The sequence below is a fragment of the Crassostrea angulata genome, chromosome 10 (assembly GCF_025612915.1).
Source record: "Crassostrea angulata isolate pt1a10 chromosome 10, ASM2561291v2, whole genome shotgun sequence".
Lineage (NCBI taxonomy): Eukaryota > Metazoa > Mollusca > Bivalvia > Ostreida > Ostreidae > Magallana > Magallana angulata.
The window spans coordinates 24,491,974-24,509,101 of NC_069120.1; the positions used below are offsets into that span (position 1 = coordinate 24,491,974).

Genomic DNA, 17,128 nt, shown 5'->3' on the forward strand with positions numbered 1-17,128 from the left:
TACTAGATGATATCCCGTGAAATGACGGGAATTAACACTAATTAATACATAATAATATAATACAATGCAGCATGCTTAATATTTTGAACTATATTTCTTTTTCATTTTTGTTTTTGTTTTGCAGCTGACTGAGGAAAAATACTTTTTTACTTTATGTCAAACGAAAGAGTGTGTGTATAATGCGTCGTATCTCTCATATTATTTGGTTCTTTATATCAAATTTCACTATAACTTTTATCACTGTCCCAAATCAGAAACTTTCAGATAAAAGACTGCAACCACCACCCCCTGAACTCAACTTCCCCGTTTTATGCATATATCATTTATTCATATAGACAGAGTTGTTAACACAATTTGTATTTTGACTCCAACCCCTACCTGCGTATGTGCTGCCCATGTCACTGACTCATTTTAGTGCATGCGCCTTGTTCTGTGCATGCGCAGCGATGATCCCGCACAGCCTCCTAGCGCTGCGTGACTAAGGCGCTTCGAGTACGTCGACAACGCCGGATCATGTGTTCCTTTCTTCCTACCTAAAAATAAATGTGACCAACAGAAAGAGCATTCAATTGCCATTCTAAAATGTGTTTGAACTGCGAAATTCGTCCAGATATAAGCAAAATACGAGCAATTTATGTATCGCTAATAAATTCATCATAGTAATCATTGTTTCTCCATGTTTCCAAGGGAGGCTAGGGGTGTTCTGTGCGCAATTTTCTAGCAATTCCAATGAATCTAAACACACACTTATCCTAACACAATTAACGCCGTAAGAAAAGCACACTCCCAACCCTATTTTCAGCACCGGAAATGAGTAGAGTGTCCGCGTATCTCATTTATCTCAGCTTTATTTACATACTGAGTTGTATATTTTGACTGCCACCCCTAACCGCGTATGTGCTGCCCATGTTACTGACTCATTTTAGTGCATGCGCCTTGTTCTGTGCATGCGCAACCATGATCCCGCACAGCCTCCTAGCGCTGAGTGACTAAGGCGCTTCGCGTACGTCGGCAACGCCGGATCATGTGTTCCTTTCTTCCTACCTAAAAATAAATGTGACCAACAGAAAGAGCATTCAATTTCTATTCTAAAATGTGTTTGAACTGCGAAATTCGTCCAGAAATTAGCGAAATACGAGCAATTTATGTATCGCTAATAAATTCATCATAGTATGTATCCAAGGGAGGCTACTATGACGTTCAAGTGATTTTTCTATTTTTAACCAAACTTAGTAACAGACTTTGATTCAACGCCAAATATTTATTTGTGCAACGATTTGAGTGCGGTTTTCGCTAATGTGTTCTGTGTGCAATTTTCTAGCGATTCCAATAAATCTAAATACACACACTTATCCTTACGCAATAAACGCCGTAAGAAAAGCACACTCCCAACCCTATTTTCAGCACCGGAAATGAGTAGAGTGTCCGCGTATCTCATTTATCTCAGCTTTATTTACATACTGAGTTGTATATTTTGACTGCCACCCCTAACCGCGTATGTGCTGCCCATGTTACTGACTCATTTTAGTGCATGCGCCTTGTTCTGTGCATGCGCAACCATGATCCCGCACAGCCTCCTAGCGCTGAGTGACTAAGGCGCTTCGCGTACGTCGGCAACGCCGGATCATGTGTTCCTTTCTTCCTACCTAAAAATAAATGTGACCAACAGAAAGAGCATTCAATTTCTATTCTAAAATGTGTTTGAACTGCGAAATTCGTCCAGAAATTAGCGAAATACGAGCAATTTATGTATCGCTAATAAATTCATCATAGTATGTATCCAAGGGAGGCTACTATGACGTTCAAGTGATTTTTCTATTTTTAACCAAACTTAGTAACAGACTTTGATTCAACGCCAAATATTTATTTGTGCACCGATTTGAGTGCGGTTTTCGCTAATGTGTTCTGTGTGCAATTTTCTAGCGATTCCAATAAATCTAAATACACACACTTATCCTTACGCAATAAACGCCGTAAAAAAAGCACACTCCCAACCCTATTTTCAGCCCCGGAAATGAGTAGAGTGTCCGCGTATCTCATATATCTCAGCTTTATTTACATACTGAGTTGTATATTTTGACTTCCACCCATACCCGCGTATGTGCTGCCCATGTCACTGACTCATTTTAGTAGATTCGCCTTGTTCTGTGCATGCGCAACCATGATCCCGCACAGCCTCATAGCGCTGCGCCACAAAGGCGCTTCGAGTACGTCGGCAACGCCAGATCATGTGTTCCTTTCTTTCTACCTAAAAATAAATGTGACCAACAGAAAGAGCATTCAATTTCTATTCTGAAATGTGTTTGAACTGCGAAATTCGTCCAGAAATAAGCAAAATACGAGCAATTTATGTATCGCTAATAAATTCATCATAGTAAGTAGTAACCATTGATCCTCCATGTATCCAAGGGAGGCTACTATGACGTTCAAGTGATTCTTCTATTTTTATACAAACTTAGTAACAGACTTTAATTCAACGCCAAATATTTATTTGTGAACCGATTTGAGTGTGGTTTTCGCTAATGTGTTCTGTGCGCAATTTTCTAGCAATTCCAATGAATCTAAACAAACAATTATCCTAACGCAACTAACGCCGTAAAAAAAAAGCACACTCCCAACCCTATTTTCAGCACCGGAAATGAGTAGAGTGTCCGCGTATCTCATTTATCTCAGCTTTATTTACATACTGAGTTGTATATTTTGACTCCCACCCCTAACCGCGTATGTGCTGCCCATGTCACTGACTCATTTTAGTGCATGCGCCTTGTTCTGTGCATGCGCAGCGATGATCCCGCACAGCCTCCTAGCGCTGCGTGACTAAGGCGCTTCGAGTACGTCGACAACGCCGGATCATGTGTTCCTTTCTTCCTACCTAAAAATAAATGTGACCAACAGAAAGAGCATTCAATTTCTATTCTAAAATGTGTTTGAACTGCGAAATTCGTCCAGAAATTAGCGAAATACGAGCAATTTATGTATCGCTAATAAATTCATCATAGTATGTATCCAAGGGAGGCTACTATGACGTTCAAGTGATTTTTCTATTTTTAACCAAACTTAGTAACAGACTTTGATTCAACGCCAAATATTTATTTGTGCACCGATTTGAGTGCGGTTTTCGCTAATGTGTTCTGTGTGCAATTTTCTAGCGATTCCAATAAATCTAAATACACACACTTATCCTTACGCAATAAACGCCGTAAAAAAAGCACACTCCCAACCCTATTTTCAGCCCCGGAAATGAGTAGAGTGTCCGCGTATCTCATTTATCTCAGCATTATTTACATACTGAGTTGTATATTTTGACTCCCACCCCTACCCGCGTATGTGCTGCCCATGTCACTGACTCATTTTAGTGCATGCGTCTTGTTCTGTGCATGCGCAACCATGATCCCGCACAGCCTCATAGCGCTGCGCCACAAAGGCGCTTCGAGTACGTCGGCAACGCCAGATCATGTGTTCCTTTCTTTCTACCTAAAAATAAATGTGACCAACAGAAAGAGCATTCGATTTCTATTCTGAAATGTGTTTGAACTGCGAAATTCGTCCAGAAATGAGCAAAATACGAGCAATTTATGTATCGCTAATAAATTCATCATAGTAATCATTGTTTCTCCACGTTTCCAAGGGAGGCTACTATGACGTTCAAGTGATTCTTCTATTTTTATACAAACTTAGTAACAGACTCTAATTCAACGCCAAATATTTATTTGTGCACCGATTTGAGTGCGGTTTTCGCTAATGTGTTCTGTGCGCAATTTTCTAGCAATTCCAATGAATCTAAACAAACAATTATCCTAACGCAACTAACGCCGTAAAAAAAAAGCACACTCCCAACCCTATTTTCAGCCCCGGAAATGAGTAGAGTGTACGCATATCTCATTTATCTCAGCTTTATTTACATACTGAGTTGTATATTTTGACTCCCACCCCTAACCGCGTATGTGCTGCCCATGTCACTGACTCATTTTAGTGCATGCGCCTTGTTCTGTGCATGCGCAACCATGATCCCGCACAGCCTCCTAGCGCTGAGTGACTAAGGCGCTTCGCGTACGTCGGCAACGCCGGATCATGTGTTCCTTTCTTCCTACCTAAAAATAAATGTGACCAACAGAAAGAACATTCAATTGCCATTCTAAAATGTGTTTGAACTGCGAAATTCGTCCAGAAATAAGCGAAATACGAGCAATTTATGTATCGCTAATAAATTCATCATAGTAATCATTGTTTCTCCATGTTTCCAAGGGAGGCTACTATGACGTTCAAGTGATTTTTCTATTTTTAACCAAACTTAGTAACAGACTTTAATTCAATGCCAAATATTTATTTGTGCACCGATTTGAGTGCGGTTTTCGCTAATGTGTTCTGTGTGCAATTTTCTAGCAATTCCAATGAATCTAAACAAACAATTATCCTAACGCAACTAACGCCGTAAGAAAAGCACACTCCCAAGCCTATTTTCAGCACCGGAAATGAGTAGAGTGTCCGCGTATCTCATATATCTCAGCTTTATTTACATACTGAGTTGTATATTTTGACTTCCACCCCTACCCGCGTATGTGCTGCCCATGTCACTGACTCATTTATAGGATTCGCCTTGTTCTGTGCATGCGCAACCATGATCCCGCACAGCCTCATAGCGCTGCGCCACAAAGGCGCTTCGAGTACGTCGGCAACGCCAGATCATGTGTTCCTTTCTTTCTACCTAAAAATAAATGTGACCAACAGAAAGAGCATTCAATTGCCATTCTAAAATGTGTTTGAACTGCGAAATTCGTCCAGAAATAAGCAAAATACGAGCAATTTATGTATCGCTAATAAATTCATCATAGTAAGTAGTAACCATTGATCCTCCATGTATCCAAGGGAGGCTACTATGACGTTCAAGTGATTCTTCTATTTTTATACAAACTTAGTAACAGACTTTAATTCAACGCCAAATATTTATTTGTGCACCGATTTGAGTGCGGTTTTCGCTAATGTGTTCTGTGCGCAATTTTCTAGCAATTCCAATGAATCTAAACAAACAAATATCCTAACGCAACTAACACCGTAAAAAAAAAGCACACTCCCAACCCTATTTTCAGCCCCGGAAATGAGTAGAGTGTCCGCGTATCTCATTTATCTCAGCTTTATTTACATACTGAGTTGTATATTTTGACTCCCACCCCTAACCGCGTATGTGCTGCCCATGTTACTGACTCGTTTTAGTGCATGCGCCTTGTTCTGTGCATGCGCAACCATGATCCCGCACAGCCTCCTAGCGCTGCGTGACTAAGGCGCTTCGAGTACGTCGACAACGCCGGATCATGTGTTCCTTTCTTCCTACCTAAAAATAAATGTGACCAACAGAAAGAGCATTCAATTTCTATTCTAAAATGTGTTTGAACTGCGAAATTCGTCCAGAAATTAGCGAAATACGAGCAATTTATGTATCGCTAATAAATTCATCATAGTATGTATCCAAGGGAGGCTACTATGACGTTCAAGTGATTCTTCTATTTTTAACCAAACTTAGTAACAGACTTTGATTCAACGCCAAATATTTATTTGTGCACCGATTTGAGTGCGGTTTTCGCTAATGTGTTCTGTGTGCAATTTTCTAGCGATTCCAATAAATCTAAATACACACACTTATCCTTACGCAATAAACGCCGTAAGAAAAGCACACTCCCAACCCTATTTTCAGCACCGGAAATGAGTAGAGTGTCCGCGTATCTCATTTATCTCAGCTTTATTTACATACTGAGTTGTATATTTTGACTGCCACCCCTAACCGCGTATGTGCTGCCCATGTTACTGACTCATTTTAGTGCATGCGCCTTGTTCTGTGCATGCGCAACCATGATCCCGCACAGCCTCCTAGCGCTGAGTGACTAAGGCGCTTCGAGTACGTCGGCAACGCCGGATCATGTGTTCCTTTCTTCCTACCTAAAAATAAATGTGACCAACAGAAAGAGCATTCAATTTCTATTCTAAAATGTGTTTGAACTGCGAAATTCGTCCAGAAATTAGCGAAATACGAGCAATTTATGTATCGCTAATAAATTCATCATAGTATGTATCCAAGGGAGGCTACTATGACGTTCAAGTGATTTTTCTATTTTTAACCAAACTTAGTAACAGACTTTGATTCAACGCCAAATATTTATTTGTGCACCGATTTGAGTGCGGTTTTCGCTAATGTGTTCTGTGTGCAATTTTCTAGCGATTCCAATAAATCTAAATACACACACTTATCCTTACGCAATAAACGCCGTAAAAAAAGCACACTCCCAACCCTATTTTCAGCCCCGGAAATGAGTAGAGTGTCCGCGTATCTCATATATCTCAGCTTTATTTACATACTGAGTTGTATATTTTGACTTCCACCCATACCCGCGTATGTGCTGCCCATGTCACTGACTCATTTTAGTAGATTCGCCTTGTTCTGTGCATGCGCAACCATGATCCCGCACAGCCTCATAGCGCTGCGCCACAAAGGCGCTTCGAGTACGTCGGCAACGCCAGATCATGTGTTCCTTTCTTTCTACCTAAAAATAAATGTGACCAACAGAAAGAGCATTCAATTTCTATTCTGAAATGTGTTTGAACTGCGAAATTCGTCCAGAAATAAGCAAAATACGAGCAATTTATGTATCGCTAATAAATTCATCATAGTAAGTAGTAACCATTGATCCTCCATGTATCCAAGGGAGGCTACTATGACGTTCAAGTGATTCTTCTATTTTTATACAAACTTAGTAACAGACTTTAATTCAACGCCAAATATTTATTTGTGCACCGATTTGAGTGCGGTTTTCGCTAATGTGTTCTGTGTGCAATTTTCTAGCGATTCCAATAAATCTAAATACACACACTTATCCTTACGCAATAAACGCCGTAAGAAAAGCACACTCCCAACCCTATTTTCAGCCCCGGAAATGAGTAGAGTGTCCGCGTATCTCATTTATCTCAGCTTTATTTACATACTGAGTTGTATATTTTGACTGCCACCCCTAACCGCGTATGTGCTGCCCATGTTACTGACTCATTTTAGTGCATGCGCCTTGTTCTGTGCATGCGCAACCATGATCCCGCACAGCCTCCTAGCGCTGAGTGACTAAGGCGCTTCGAGTACGTCGGCAACGCCGGATCATGTGTTCCTTTCTTCCTACCTAAAAATAAATGTGACCAACAGAAAGAGCATTCAATTTCTATTCTAAAATGTGTTTGAACTGCGAAATTCGTCCAGAAATTAGCGAAATACGAGCAATTTATGTATCGCTAATAAATTCATCATAGTATGTATCCAAGGGAGGCTACTATGACGTTCAAGTGATTTTTCTATTTTTAACCAAACTTAGTAACAGACTTTGATTCAACGCCAAATATTTATTTGTGCACCGATTTGAGTGCGGTTTTCGCTAATGTGTTCTGTGTGCAATTTTCTAGCGATTCCAATAAATCTAAATACACACACTTATCCTTACGCAATAAACGCCGTAAGAAAAGCACACTCCCAACCCTATTTTCAGCACCGGAAATGAGTAGAGTGTCCGCGTATCTCATTTATCTCAGCTTTATTTACATACTGAGTTGTATATTTTGACTGCCACCCCTAACCGCGTATGTGCTGCCCATGTTACTGACTCATTTTAGTGCATGCGCCTTGTTCTGTGCATGCGCAACCATGATCCCGCACAGCCTCCTAGCGCTGAGTGACTAAGGCGCTTCGCGTACGTCAGCAACGCCGGATCATGTGTTCCTTTCTTCCTACCTAAAAATAAATGTGACCAACAGAAAGAGCATTCAATTTCTATTCTAAAATGTGTTTGAACTGCGAAATTCGTCCAGAAATTAGCGAAATACGAGCAATTTATGTATCGCTAATAAATTCATCATAGTATGTATCCAAGGGAGGCTACTATGACGTTCAAGTGATTTTTCTATTTTTAACCAAACTTAGTAACAGACTTTGATTCAACGCCAAATATTTATTTGTGCACCGATTTGAGTGCGGTTTTCGCTAATGTGTTCTGTGTGCAATTTTCTAGCGATTCCAATAAATCTAAATACACACACTTATCCTTACGCAATAAACGCCGTAAAAAAAGCACACTCCCAACCCTATTTTCAGCCCCGGAAATGAGTAGAGTGTCCGCGTATCTCATATATCTCAGCTTTATTTACATACTGAGTTGTATATTTTGACTTCCACCCATACCCGCGTATGTGCTGCCCATGTCACTGACTCATTTTAGTAGATTCGCCTTGTTCTGTGCATGCGCAACCATGATCCCGCACAGCCTCATAGCGCTGCGCCACAAAGGCGCTTCGAGTACGTCGGCAACGCCAGATCATGTGTTCCTTTCTTTCTACCTAAAAATAAATGTGACCAACAGAAAGAGCATTCAATTTCTATTCTGAAATGTGTTTGAACTGCGAAATTCGTCCAGAAATAAGCAAAATACGAGCAATTTATGTATCGCTAATAAATTCATCACAGTAAGTAGTAACCATTGATCCTCCATGTATCCAAGGGAGGCTACTATGACGTTCAAGTGATTCTTCTATTTTTATACAAACTTAGTAACAGACTTTAATTCAACGCCAAATATTCATTTGTGAACCGATTTGAGTGTGGTTTTCGCTAATGTGTTCTGTGCGCAATTTTCTAGCAATTCCAATGAATCTAAACAAACAATTATCCTAACGCAACTAACGCCGTAAAAAAAAAGCACACTCCCAACCCTATTTTCAGCACCGGAAATGAGTAGAGTGTCCGCGTATCTCATTTATCTCAGCTTTATTTACATACTGAGTTGTATATTTTGACTCCCACCCCTAACCGCGTATGTGCTGCCCATGTCACTGACTCATTTTAGTGCATGCGCCTTGTTCTGTGCATGCGCAGCGATGATCCCGCACAGCCTCCTAGCGCTGAGTGACTAAGGCGCTTCGAGTACGTCGACAACGCCGGATCATGTGTTCCTTTCTTCCTACCTAAAAATAAATGTGACCAACAGAAAGAGCATTCAATTTCTATTCTAAAATGTGTTTGAACTGCGAAATTCGTCCAGAAATTAGCGAAATACGAGCAATTTATGTATCGCTAATAAATTCATCATAGTATGTATCCAAGGGAGGCTACTATGACGTTCAAGTGATTTTTCTATTTTTAACCAAACTTAGTAACAGACTTTGATTCAACGCCAAATATTTATTTGTGCACCGATTTGAGTGCGGTTTTCGCTAATGTGTTCTGTGTGCAATTTTCTAGCGATTCCAATAAATCTAAATACACACACTTATCCTTACGCAATAAACGCCGTAAAAAAAGCACACTCCCAACCCTATTTTCAGCCCCGGAAATGAGTAGAGTGTCCGCGTATCTCATTTATCTCAGCATTATTTACATACTGAGTTGTATATTTTGACTCCCACCCCTACCCGCGTATGTGCTGCCCATGTCACTGACTCATTTTAGTGCATGCGTCTTGTTCTGTGCATGCGCAACCATGATCCCGCACAGCCTCATAGCGCTGCGCCACAAAGGCGCTTCGAGTACGTCGGCAACGCCAGATCATGTGTTCCTTTCTTTCTACCTAAAAATAAATGTGACCAACAGAAAGAGCATTCGATTTCTATTCTGAAATGTGTTTGAACTGCGAAATTCGTCCAGAAATGAGCAAAATACGAGCAATTTATGTATCGCTAATAAATTCATCATAGTAATCATTGTTTCTCCACGTTTCCAAGGGAGGCTACTATGACGTTCAAGTGATTCTTCTATTTTTATACAAACTTAGTAACAGACTCTAATTCAACGCCAAATATTTATTTGTGCACCGATTTGAGTGCGGTTTTCGCTAATGTGTTCTGTGCGCAATTTTCTAGCAATTCCAATGAATCTAAACAAACAATTATCCTAACGCAACTAACGCCGTAAAAAAAAAAGCACACTCCCAACCCTATTTTCAGCCCCGGAAATGAGTAGAGTGTACGCATATCTCATTTATCTCAGCTTTATTTACATACTGAGTTGTATATTTTGACTCCCACCCCTAACCGCGTATGTGCTGCCCATGTCACTGACTCATTTTAGTGCATGCGCCTTGTTCTGTGCATGCGCAGCGATGATCCCGCACAGCCTCCTAGCGCTGCGTGACTAAGGCGCTTCGAGTACGTCGACAACGCCGGATCATGTGTTCCTTTCTTCCTACCTAAAAATAAATGTGACCAACAGAAAGAACATTCAATTGCCATTCTAAAATGTGTTTGAACTGCGAAATTCGTCCAGAAATAAGCGAAATACGAGCAATTTATGTATCGCTAATAAATTCATCAAAGTAATCATTGTTTCTCCATGTTTCCAAGGGAGGCTACTATGACGTTCAAGTGATTTTTCTATTTTTAACCAAACTTAGTAACAGACTTTAATTCAACGCCAAATATTTATTTGTGCACCGATTTGAGTGCGGTTTTCGCTAATGTGTTCTGTGTGCAATTTTCTAGCGATTCCAATAAATCTAAATACACACACTTATCCTTACGCAATAAACGCCGTAAAAAAAGCACACTCCCAACCCTATTTTCAGCCCCAGAAATGAGTAGAGTGTCCGCGTATCTCATTTATCTCAGCATTATTTACATACTGAGTTGTATATTTTGACTCCCACCCCTACCCGCGTATGTGCTGCCCATGTCACTGACTCATTTTAGTGCATGCGTCTTGTTCTGTGCATGCGCAACCATGATCCCGCACAGCCTCATAGCGCTGCGCCACAAAGGCGCTTCGAGTACGTCGGCAACGCCAGATCATGTGTTCCTTTCTTTCTACCTAAAAGTAAATGTGACCAACAGAAAGAGCATTCGATTTCTATTCTGAAATGTGTTTGAACTGCGAAATTCGTCCAGAAATGAGCAAAATACGAGCAATTTATGTATCGCTAATAAATTCATCATAGTAATCATTGTTTCTCCACGTTTCCAAGGGAGGCTACTATGACGTTCAAGTGATTCTTCTATTTTTATACAAACTTAGTAACAGACTCTAATTCAACGCCAAATATTTATTTGTGCACCGATTTGAGTGCGGTTTTCGCTAATGTGTTCTGTGCGCAATTTTCTAGCAATTCCAATGAATCTAAACAAACAATTATCCTAACGCAACTAACGCCGTAAAAAAAAAGCACACTCCCAACCCTATTTTCAGCCCCGGAAATGAGTAGAGTGTACGCATATCTCATTTATCTCAGCTTTATTTACATACTGAGTTGTATATTTTGACTCCCACCCCTAACCGCGTATGTGCTGCCCATGTCACTGACTCATTTTAGTGCATGCGCCTTGTTCTGTGCATGCGCAACCATGATCCCGCACAGCCTCATAGCGCTGCGCCACAAAGGCGCTTCGAGTACGTCGGCAACGCCAGATCATGTGTTCCTTTCTTTCTACCTAAAAATAAATGTGACCAACAGAAAGAGCATTCAATTGCCATTCTAAAATGTGTTTGAACTGCGAAATTCGTCCAGAAATAAGCAAAATACGAGCAATTTATGTATCGCTAATAAATTCATCATAGTAAGTAGTAACCATTGATCCTCCATGTATCCAAGGGAGGCTACTATGACGTTCAAGTGATTCTTCTATTTTTATACAAACTTAGTAACAGACTTTAATTCAACGCCAAATATTTATTTGTGCACCGATTTGAGTGCGGTTTTCGCTAATGTGTTCTGTGCGCAATTTTCTAGCAATTCCAATAAATCTAAACAAACAATTATCCTAACGCAACTAACGCCGTAAAAAAAGCACACTCCCAACCCTATTTTCAGCCCCGGAAATGAGTAGAGTGTCCGCGTATCTCATTTATCTCAGCTTTATTTACATACTGAGTTGTATATTTTGACTGCCACCCCTAACCGCGTATGTGCTGCCCATGTTACTGACTCGTTTTAGTGCATGCGCCTTGTTCTGTGCATGCGCAACCATGATCCCGCACAGCCTCCTAGCGCTGCGTGACTAAGGCGCTTCGAGTACGTCGACAACGCCGGATCATGTGTTCCTTTCTTCCTACCTAAAAATAAATGTGACCAACAGAAAGAGCATTCAATTTCTATTCTAAAATGTGTTTGAACTGCGAAATTCGTCCAGAAATTAGCGAAATACGAGCAATTTATGTATCGCTAATAAATTCATCATAGTATGTATCCAAGGGAGGCTACTATGACGTTCAAGTGATTCTTCTATTTTTAACCAAACTTAGTAACAGACTTTGATTCAACGCCAAATATTTATTTGTGCACCGATTTGAGTGCGGTTTTCGCTAATGTGTTCTGTGTGCAATTTTCTAGCGATTCCAATAAATCTAAATACACACACTTATCCTTACGCAATAAACGCCGTAAGAAAAGCACACTCCCAACCCTATTTTCAGCCCCGGAAATGAGTAGAGTGTCCGCGTATCTCATTTATCTCAGCATTATTTACATACTGAGTTGTATATTTTGACTCCCACCCCTACCCGCGTATGTGCTGCCCATGTCACTGACTCATTTTAGTGCATGCGTCTTGTTCTGTGCATGCGCAACCATGATCCCGCACAGCCTCATAGCGCTGCGCCACAAAGGCGCTTCGAGTACGTCGGCAACGCCAGATCATGTGTTCCTTTCTTTCTACCTAAAAATAAATGTGACCAACAGAAAGAGCATTCAATTTCTATTCTGAAATGAGTTTGAACTGCGAAATTCGTCCAGAAATAAGCAAAATACGAGCAATTTATGTATCGCTAATAAATTCATCATAGTAATCATTGTTTCTCCACGTTTCCAAGGGAGGCTACTATGACGTTCAAGTGATTCTTCTATTTTTATACAAACTTAGTAACAGACTTTAATTCAACGCCAAATATTTATTTGTGCACCGATTTGAGTGCGGTTTTCGCTAATGTGTTCTGTGCGCAATTTTCTAGTAATTCCAATGAATCTAAACAAACAATTATCCTAACGCAACTAACGCCGTAAAAAAAAAAGCACACTCCCAACCCTATTTTCAGCCCCGGAAATGAGTAGAGTGTACGCATATCTCATTTATCTCAGCTTTATTTACATACTGATTTGTATATTTTGACTCCCACCCCTAACCGCGTATGTGCTGCCCATGTCACTGACTCATTTTAGTGCATGCGCCTTGTTCTGTGCATGCGCAGCGATGATCCCGCACAGCCTCCTAGCGCTGCGTGACTAAGGCGCTTCGAGTACGTCGACAACGCCGGATCATGTGTTCCTTTCTTCCTACCTAAAAATAAATGTGACCAACAGAAAGAACATTCAATTGCCATTCTAAAATGTGTTTGAACTGCGAAATTCGTCCAGAAATAAGCGAAATACGAGCAATTTATGTATCGCTAATAAATTCATCACAGTAATCATTGTTTCTCCATGTTTCCAAGGGAGGCTACTATGACGTTCAAGTGATTTTTCTATTTTTAACCAAACTTAGTAACAGACTTTAATTCAACGCCAAATATTTATTTGTGCACCGATTTGAGTGCGGTTTTCGCTAATGTGTTCTGTGTGCAATTTTCTAGCGATTCCAATAAATCTAAATACACACACTTATCCTTACGCAATAAACGCCGTAAAAAAAGCACACTCCCAACCCTATTTTCAGCACCGGAAATGAGTAGAGTGTCCGCGTATCTCATATATCTCAGCTTTATTTACATACTGAGTTGTATATTTTGACTCCCACCCCTACCCGCGTATGTGCTGCCCATGTCACTGACTCATTTTAGTGCATGCGTCTTGTTCTGTACATGCGCAACCATGATCCCGCACAGCCTCATAGCGCTGCGCCACAAAGGCGCTTCGAGTACGTCGGCAACGCCAGATCATGTGTTCCTTTCTTTCTACCTAAAAATAAATGTGACCAACAGAAAGAGCATTCAATTGCCATTCTAAAATGTGTTTGAACTGCGAAATTCGTCCAGAAATAAGTAAAATACAAGCAATTTATGTATCGCTAATAAATTCATCATAGTAACCATTGATCCTCCATGTATCCAAGGTAGGCTACTATGACGTTAAAGTGATTCTTCTTTTTTTAGTCAATTTTTGCTTTTTTTACGATCACTTTTACATTGCAAACTATTGAATACACAGAAATTAAATCTGGTATAATAATCTATAACGAATAAACTGAAAAACAAGGACAAACTTTGATGTTGTGTAAGTGTTTATTATTCTTAAAAGTAACACATTTCACTACATCTTCAGAAGTTCCTAGGGAAAAAAAACAAGAGAAATATTTTAATCTTAAACATGGTGAAACATATTAACATTTTTTTTAAAAAAGCTGATTTCTAAAATGCAATCAATTTGAAACAGGAAACTGTTGAATTAGCAATGCCTTTATTTCAAGTAAAACTTCTAACAACAAATACTTTAAAGCATTTTAAATTTATCACAAATACATCCACTTCACAAATTGAAAAAACTTTGAATGTAACTTGACATTTTATAAATCAGAGTACTTACTGAGCTATGAGGTGATCTCTTTTAGCCAGTCTGATCAAGGAGTCATCTGATTCTCCCTACACAACAACAAAAACTTATCTTAGTTTTTGACGACAATTTTACTATTAACAATACCTTTAAATATAAAAACTGTATAAGCACTATGATGGTAAGTGAAAGATATGCTTTATGGCTTGATTTTAAATTTATGCACTAGACAAAATACAAATAAAAGTTGACCAGTGTTTTGCACTTTAAGAGTTGATGCTTTTCTGCAACCTTAGTGCTTAAACAACCTGTCTCATGTATTTTCAAGAAAACATGTCCCATCAGATTTTACTCCCATTGAATAAACTTATCTTAATGAGGTATTGAAGAAAAAATTACTGTTATATCATGTTCAGATATGCAAATTTGGTTAATAAAAAGAATGCTAACATGAGCAGCGTGTTATAAAACATCAAGTTGCAATTTCACTATCTGAGAATGGGCAGTACATGTCATTTTGCAATAATCGCTTTAGTCCCCATCAACAGGAATGGGGTAATCATAATTGGTTAATTGTAATCAATTGCAATGATTACTCGTTTTCAAATAATCCACAATAATCTTTTATTGAAGAGATTTTTTACTTCTACTTTTTAATCGTGATTTAATCGATTACAGCTAAAAATTTCAGTGTCATTATAATTACTTTTTCAATTACTCTTCACATTAGTGGGACCTTAAGACCTCTAGGACCTACATAAATAAGCGTTATACATGCTAAAACAATCTATAAATATTCTATATATTTTAAATATATATATTTTATATAATATATATTTTAAATATATAAATATTTTCTAGCAAGAATTAAATGCACATACCATTCGCCTGATATTTCCACAGATGGCATATGTTGTGTTGGATCCAGTCATGCGTCCAGTGGTGGGATCCACCTGTAATTTTGAATTCAAGAAAAAATATACGTAGTCCTGTCAAAATGCCAGTTAAGGTAATGAATATGGTGGCCTTATCAAAAATTAAAATATCACATCAAAATATATTGAACTTACATCAGCGATGTTGATCTGGATAGAAGCATGGTCCTTTGCAGCAATAATTCTGTTACTTGCAGAGCTGAAAGTATTTATTTAATGTTAACAGTTTTGTATTATGCAACCTATACTTATTTGAATCCAACATGAATCACCAAAGAAAGCATTTTATTGTTTAAGTGTTGACATTTAATCATTACTGGCACTGTACCAGTTATCGGCTAAAATTTAATGTTTTCTGTTCGTATTTCCTAATTTCTTGATATTTTGGATAAAACTTGACATGCTTTATATGGTGCACTCCTTATTTATCTATCTGTTAGCTTATATCATTATTTAGAACCCAAATCATCTTGTTTTTGTGATTTTAGCATGCCTCAAACTTTTTACGATTTACAGTACCAGTTATCAGCTTCCTGATAAAATAGTAAAGCCCCTGTACATGTTCATTTTATAGTAATACTCTGCAAAATGTAATTTGAATTTATATGCCCCTTCAGGGTCAGAATAAAGGTTGTAGGGGTTATGATACGGTACATTAACAAAACTCATAAACTTATTCGGTTGTTATCATACGGTAATACACAAAATTGTAGACTATTTAATGCACAGTTGTGCAATCAGGCATTCAACTGCACTATGAATCTCTCGGAATTTAATGAATTTCTTTTGCTTACACGTTATACATTTCAAATTAAAGAAGGGATGTAATAACGTATCACAAAGAGGTAATATTCTAATTTTTAACTTACTACGTCACTTCCCTCACTGCTGAAAGCGCAAAGGTGATAAACATCAGTAAACAATGATTGTTTTAGCTCATGTTTAAAAAATATTTCATACAAACTTACTGTTCTTCATCTGAAACAGATGACTGAATTGAAAAATCTTGGATTGTCGCGTGCTATAAACCTGAACTCTTAGTTTAGCCAATAACTGGTCTAAGCCGATAATATTGGTACAGTTATAATTATTCATTGAAAAAAAACTTGAATAGTAATGCAAAAGAGCAAATAAACATGAAATTATGATCACAAATGCATGTTCTTTTAAAAGACATGAACTACTAGAAATCAAAGAATTTAGTTGCATTGTGATTTGTAAACAAACCATTTTCTTGGGATGTACATATCCACAAACTCTCCAGTTTCGTTCTGCATGTTGTCAACTTACTGAAAGATAAGTTAAAATTTCGAAAACTACATCACACTTTAGTAGGGGTAAGTCTATGCTAAATCTACTGAAACCAATACATGTCCACTCTTATTTTAGGAATGAATATTATCATTCTTCACCAGTATTGATAATAGTTGTGAATGTATAATTGAATTCAATATCCGTAAAAAATTATGTGAAGTATACTTATAACTATTTAAGCTTCAAAAACTGACACAGAGAGAGTGACAAAATAAATACACACGACTGCAATGGCTGTTATAAGCAAAAAGGAAGCACATGGGATAATTACCCATAATGCAATAGTTCCTAATATGAAAGGGTTGGTATAAAAACTCATAAAATTATAAATAAATGAGTATAGAAATGGGCCGTCTTTCGTCATTGTATAAATTGATTAATTTTATTGGT

At 38.6% G+C, this 17,128-nt stretch overlaps 1 protein-coding gene across 3 annotated transcripts; it reads right to left on the reverse strand.

The window, feature by feature from the left end:
• Positions 1-14,202: 14,202 nt before the first annotated feature.
• LOC128166566 (40S ribosomal protein S21-like) lies at positions 14,203-17,018 on the reverse strand. Of its 3 annotated transcripts, none has more exons than XM_052831829.1 (6): positions 16,962-17,018; positions 16,652-16,713; positions 15,560-15,623; positions 15,371-15,442; positions 14,523-14,578; positions 14,203-14,267 (listed from the first exon to the last, which is right to left on the reverse strand). In XM_052831829.1, the coding sequence occupies exons 2-6, from the start codon at positions 16,699-16,701 to the stop codon at positions 14,258-14,260; spliced, it is 252 nt and encodes an 83-aa protein (XP_052687789.1). In that variant the 5' UTR covers positions 16,702-16,713; positions 16,962-17,018; the 3' UTR covers positions 14,203-14,257. The 3 variants fall into 3 exon arrangements, with proteins under 3 accessions (XP_052687789.1, XP_052687791.1, XP_052687790.1); XM_052831831.1 differs by having other exon boundaries at positions 16,933-16,971; XM_052831830.1 differs by having other exon boundaries at positions 16,904-16,964.
• Between the last annotated feature and the right edge of the window lie 110 nt (positions 17,019-17,128).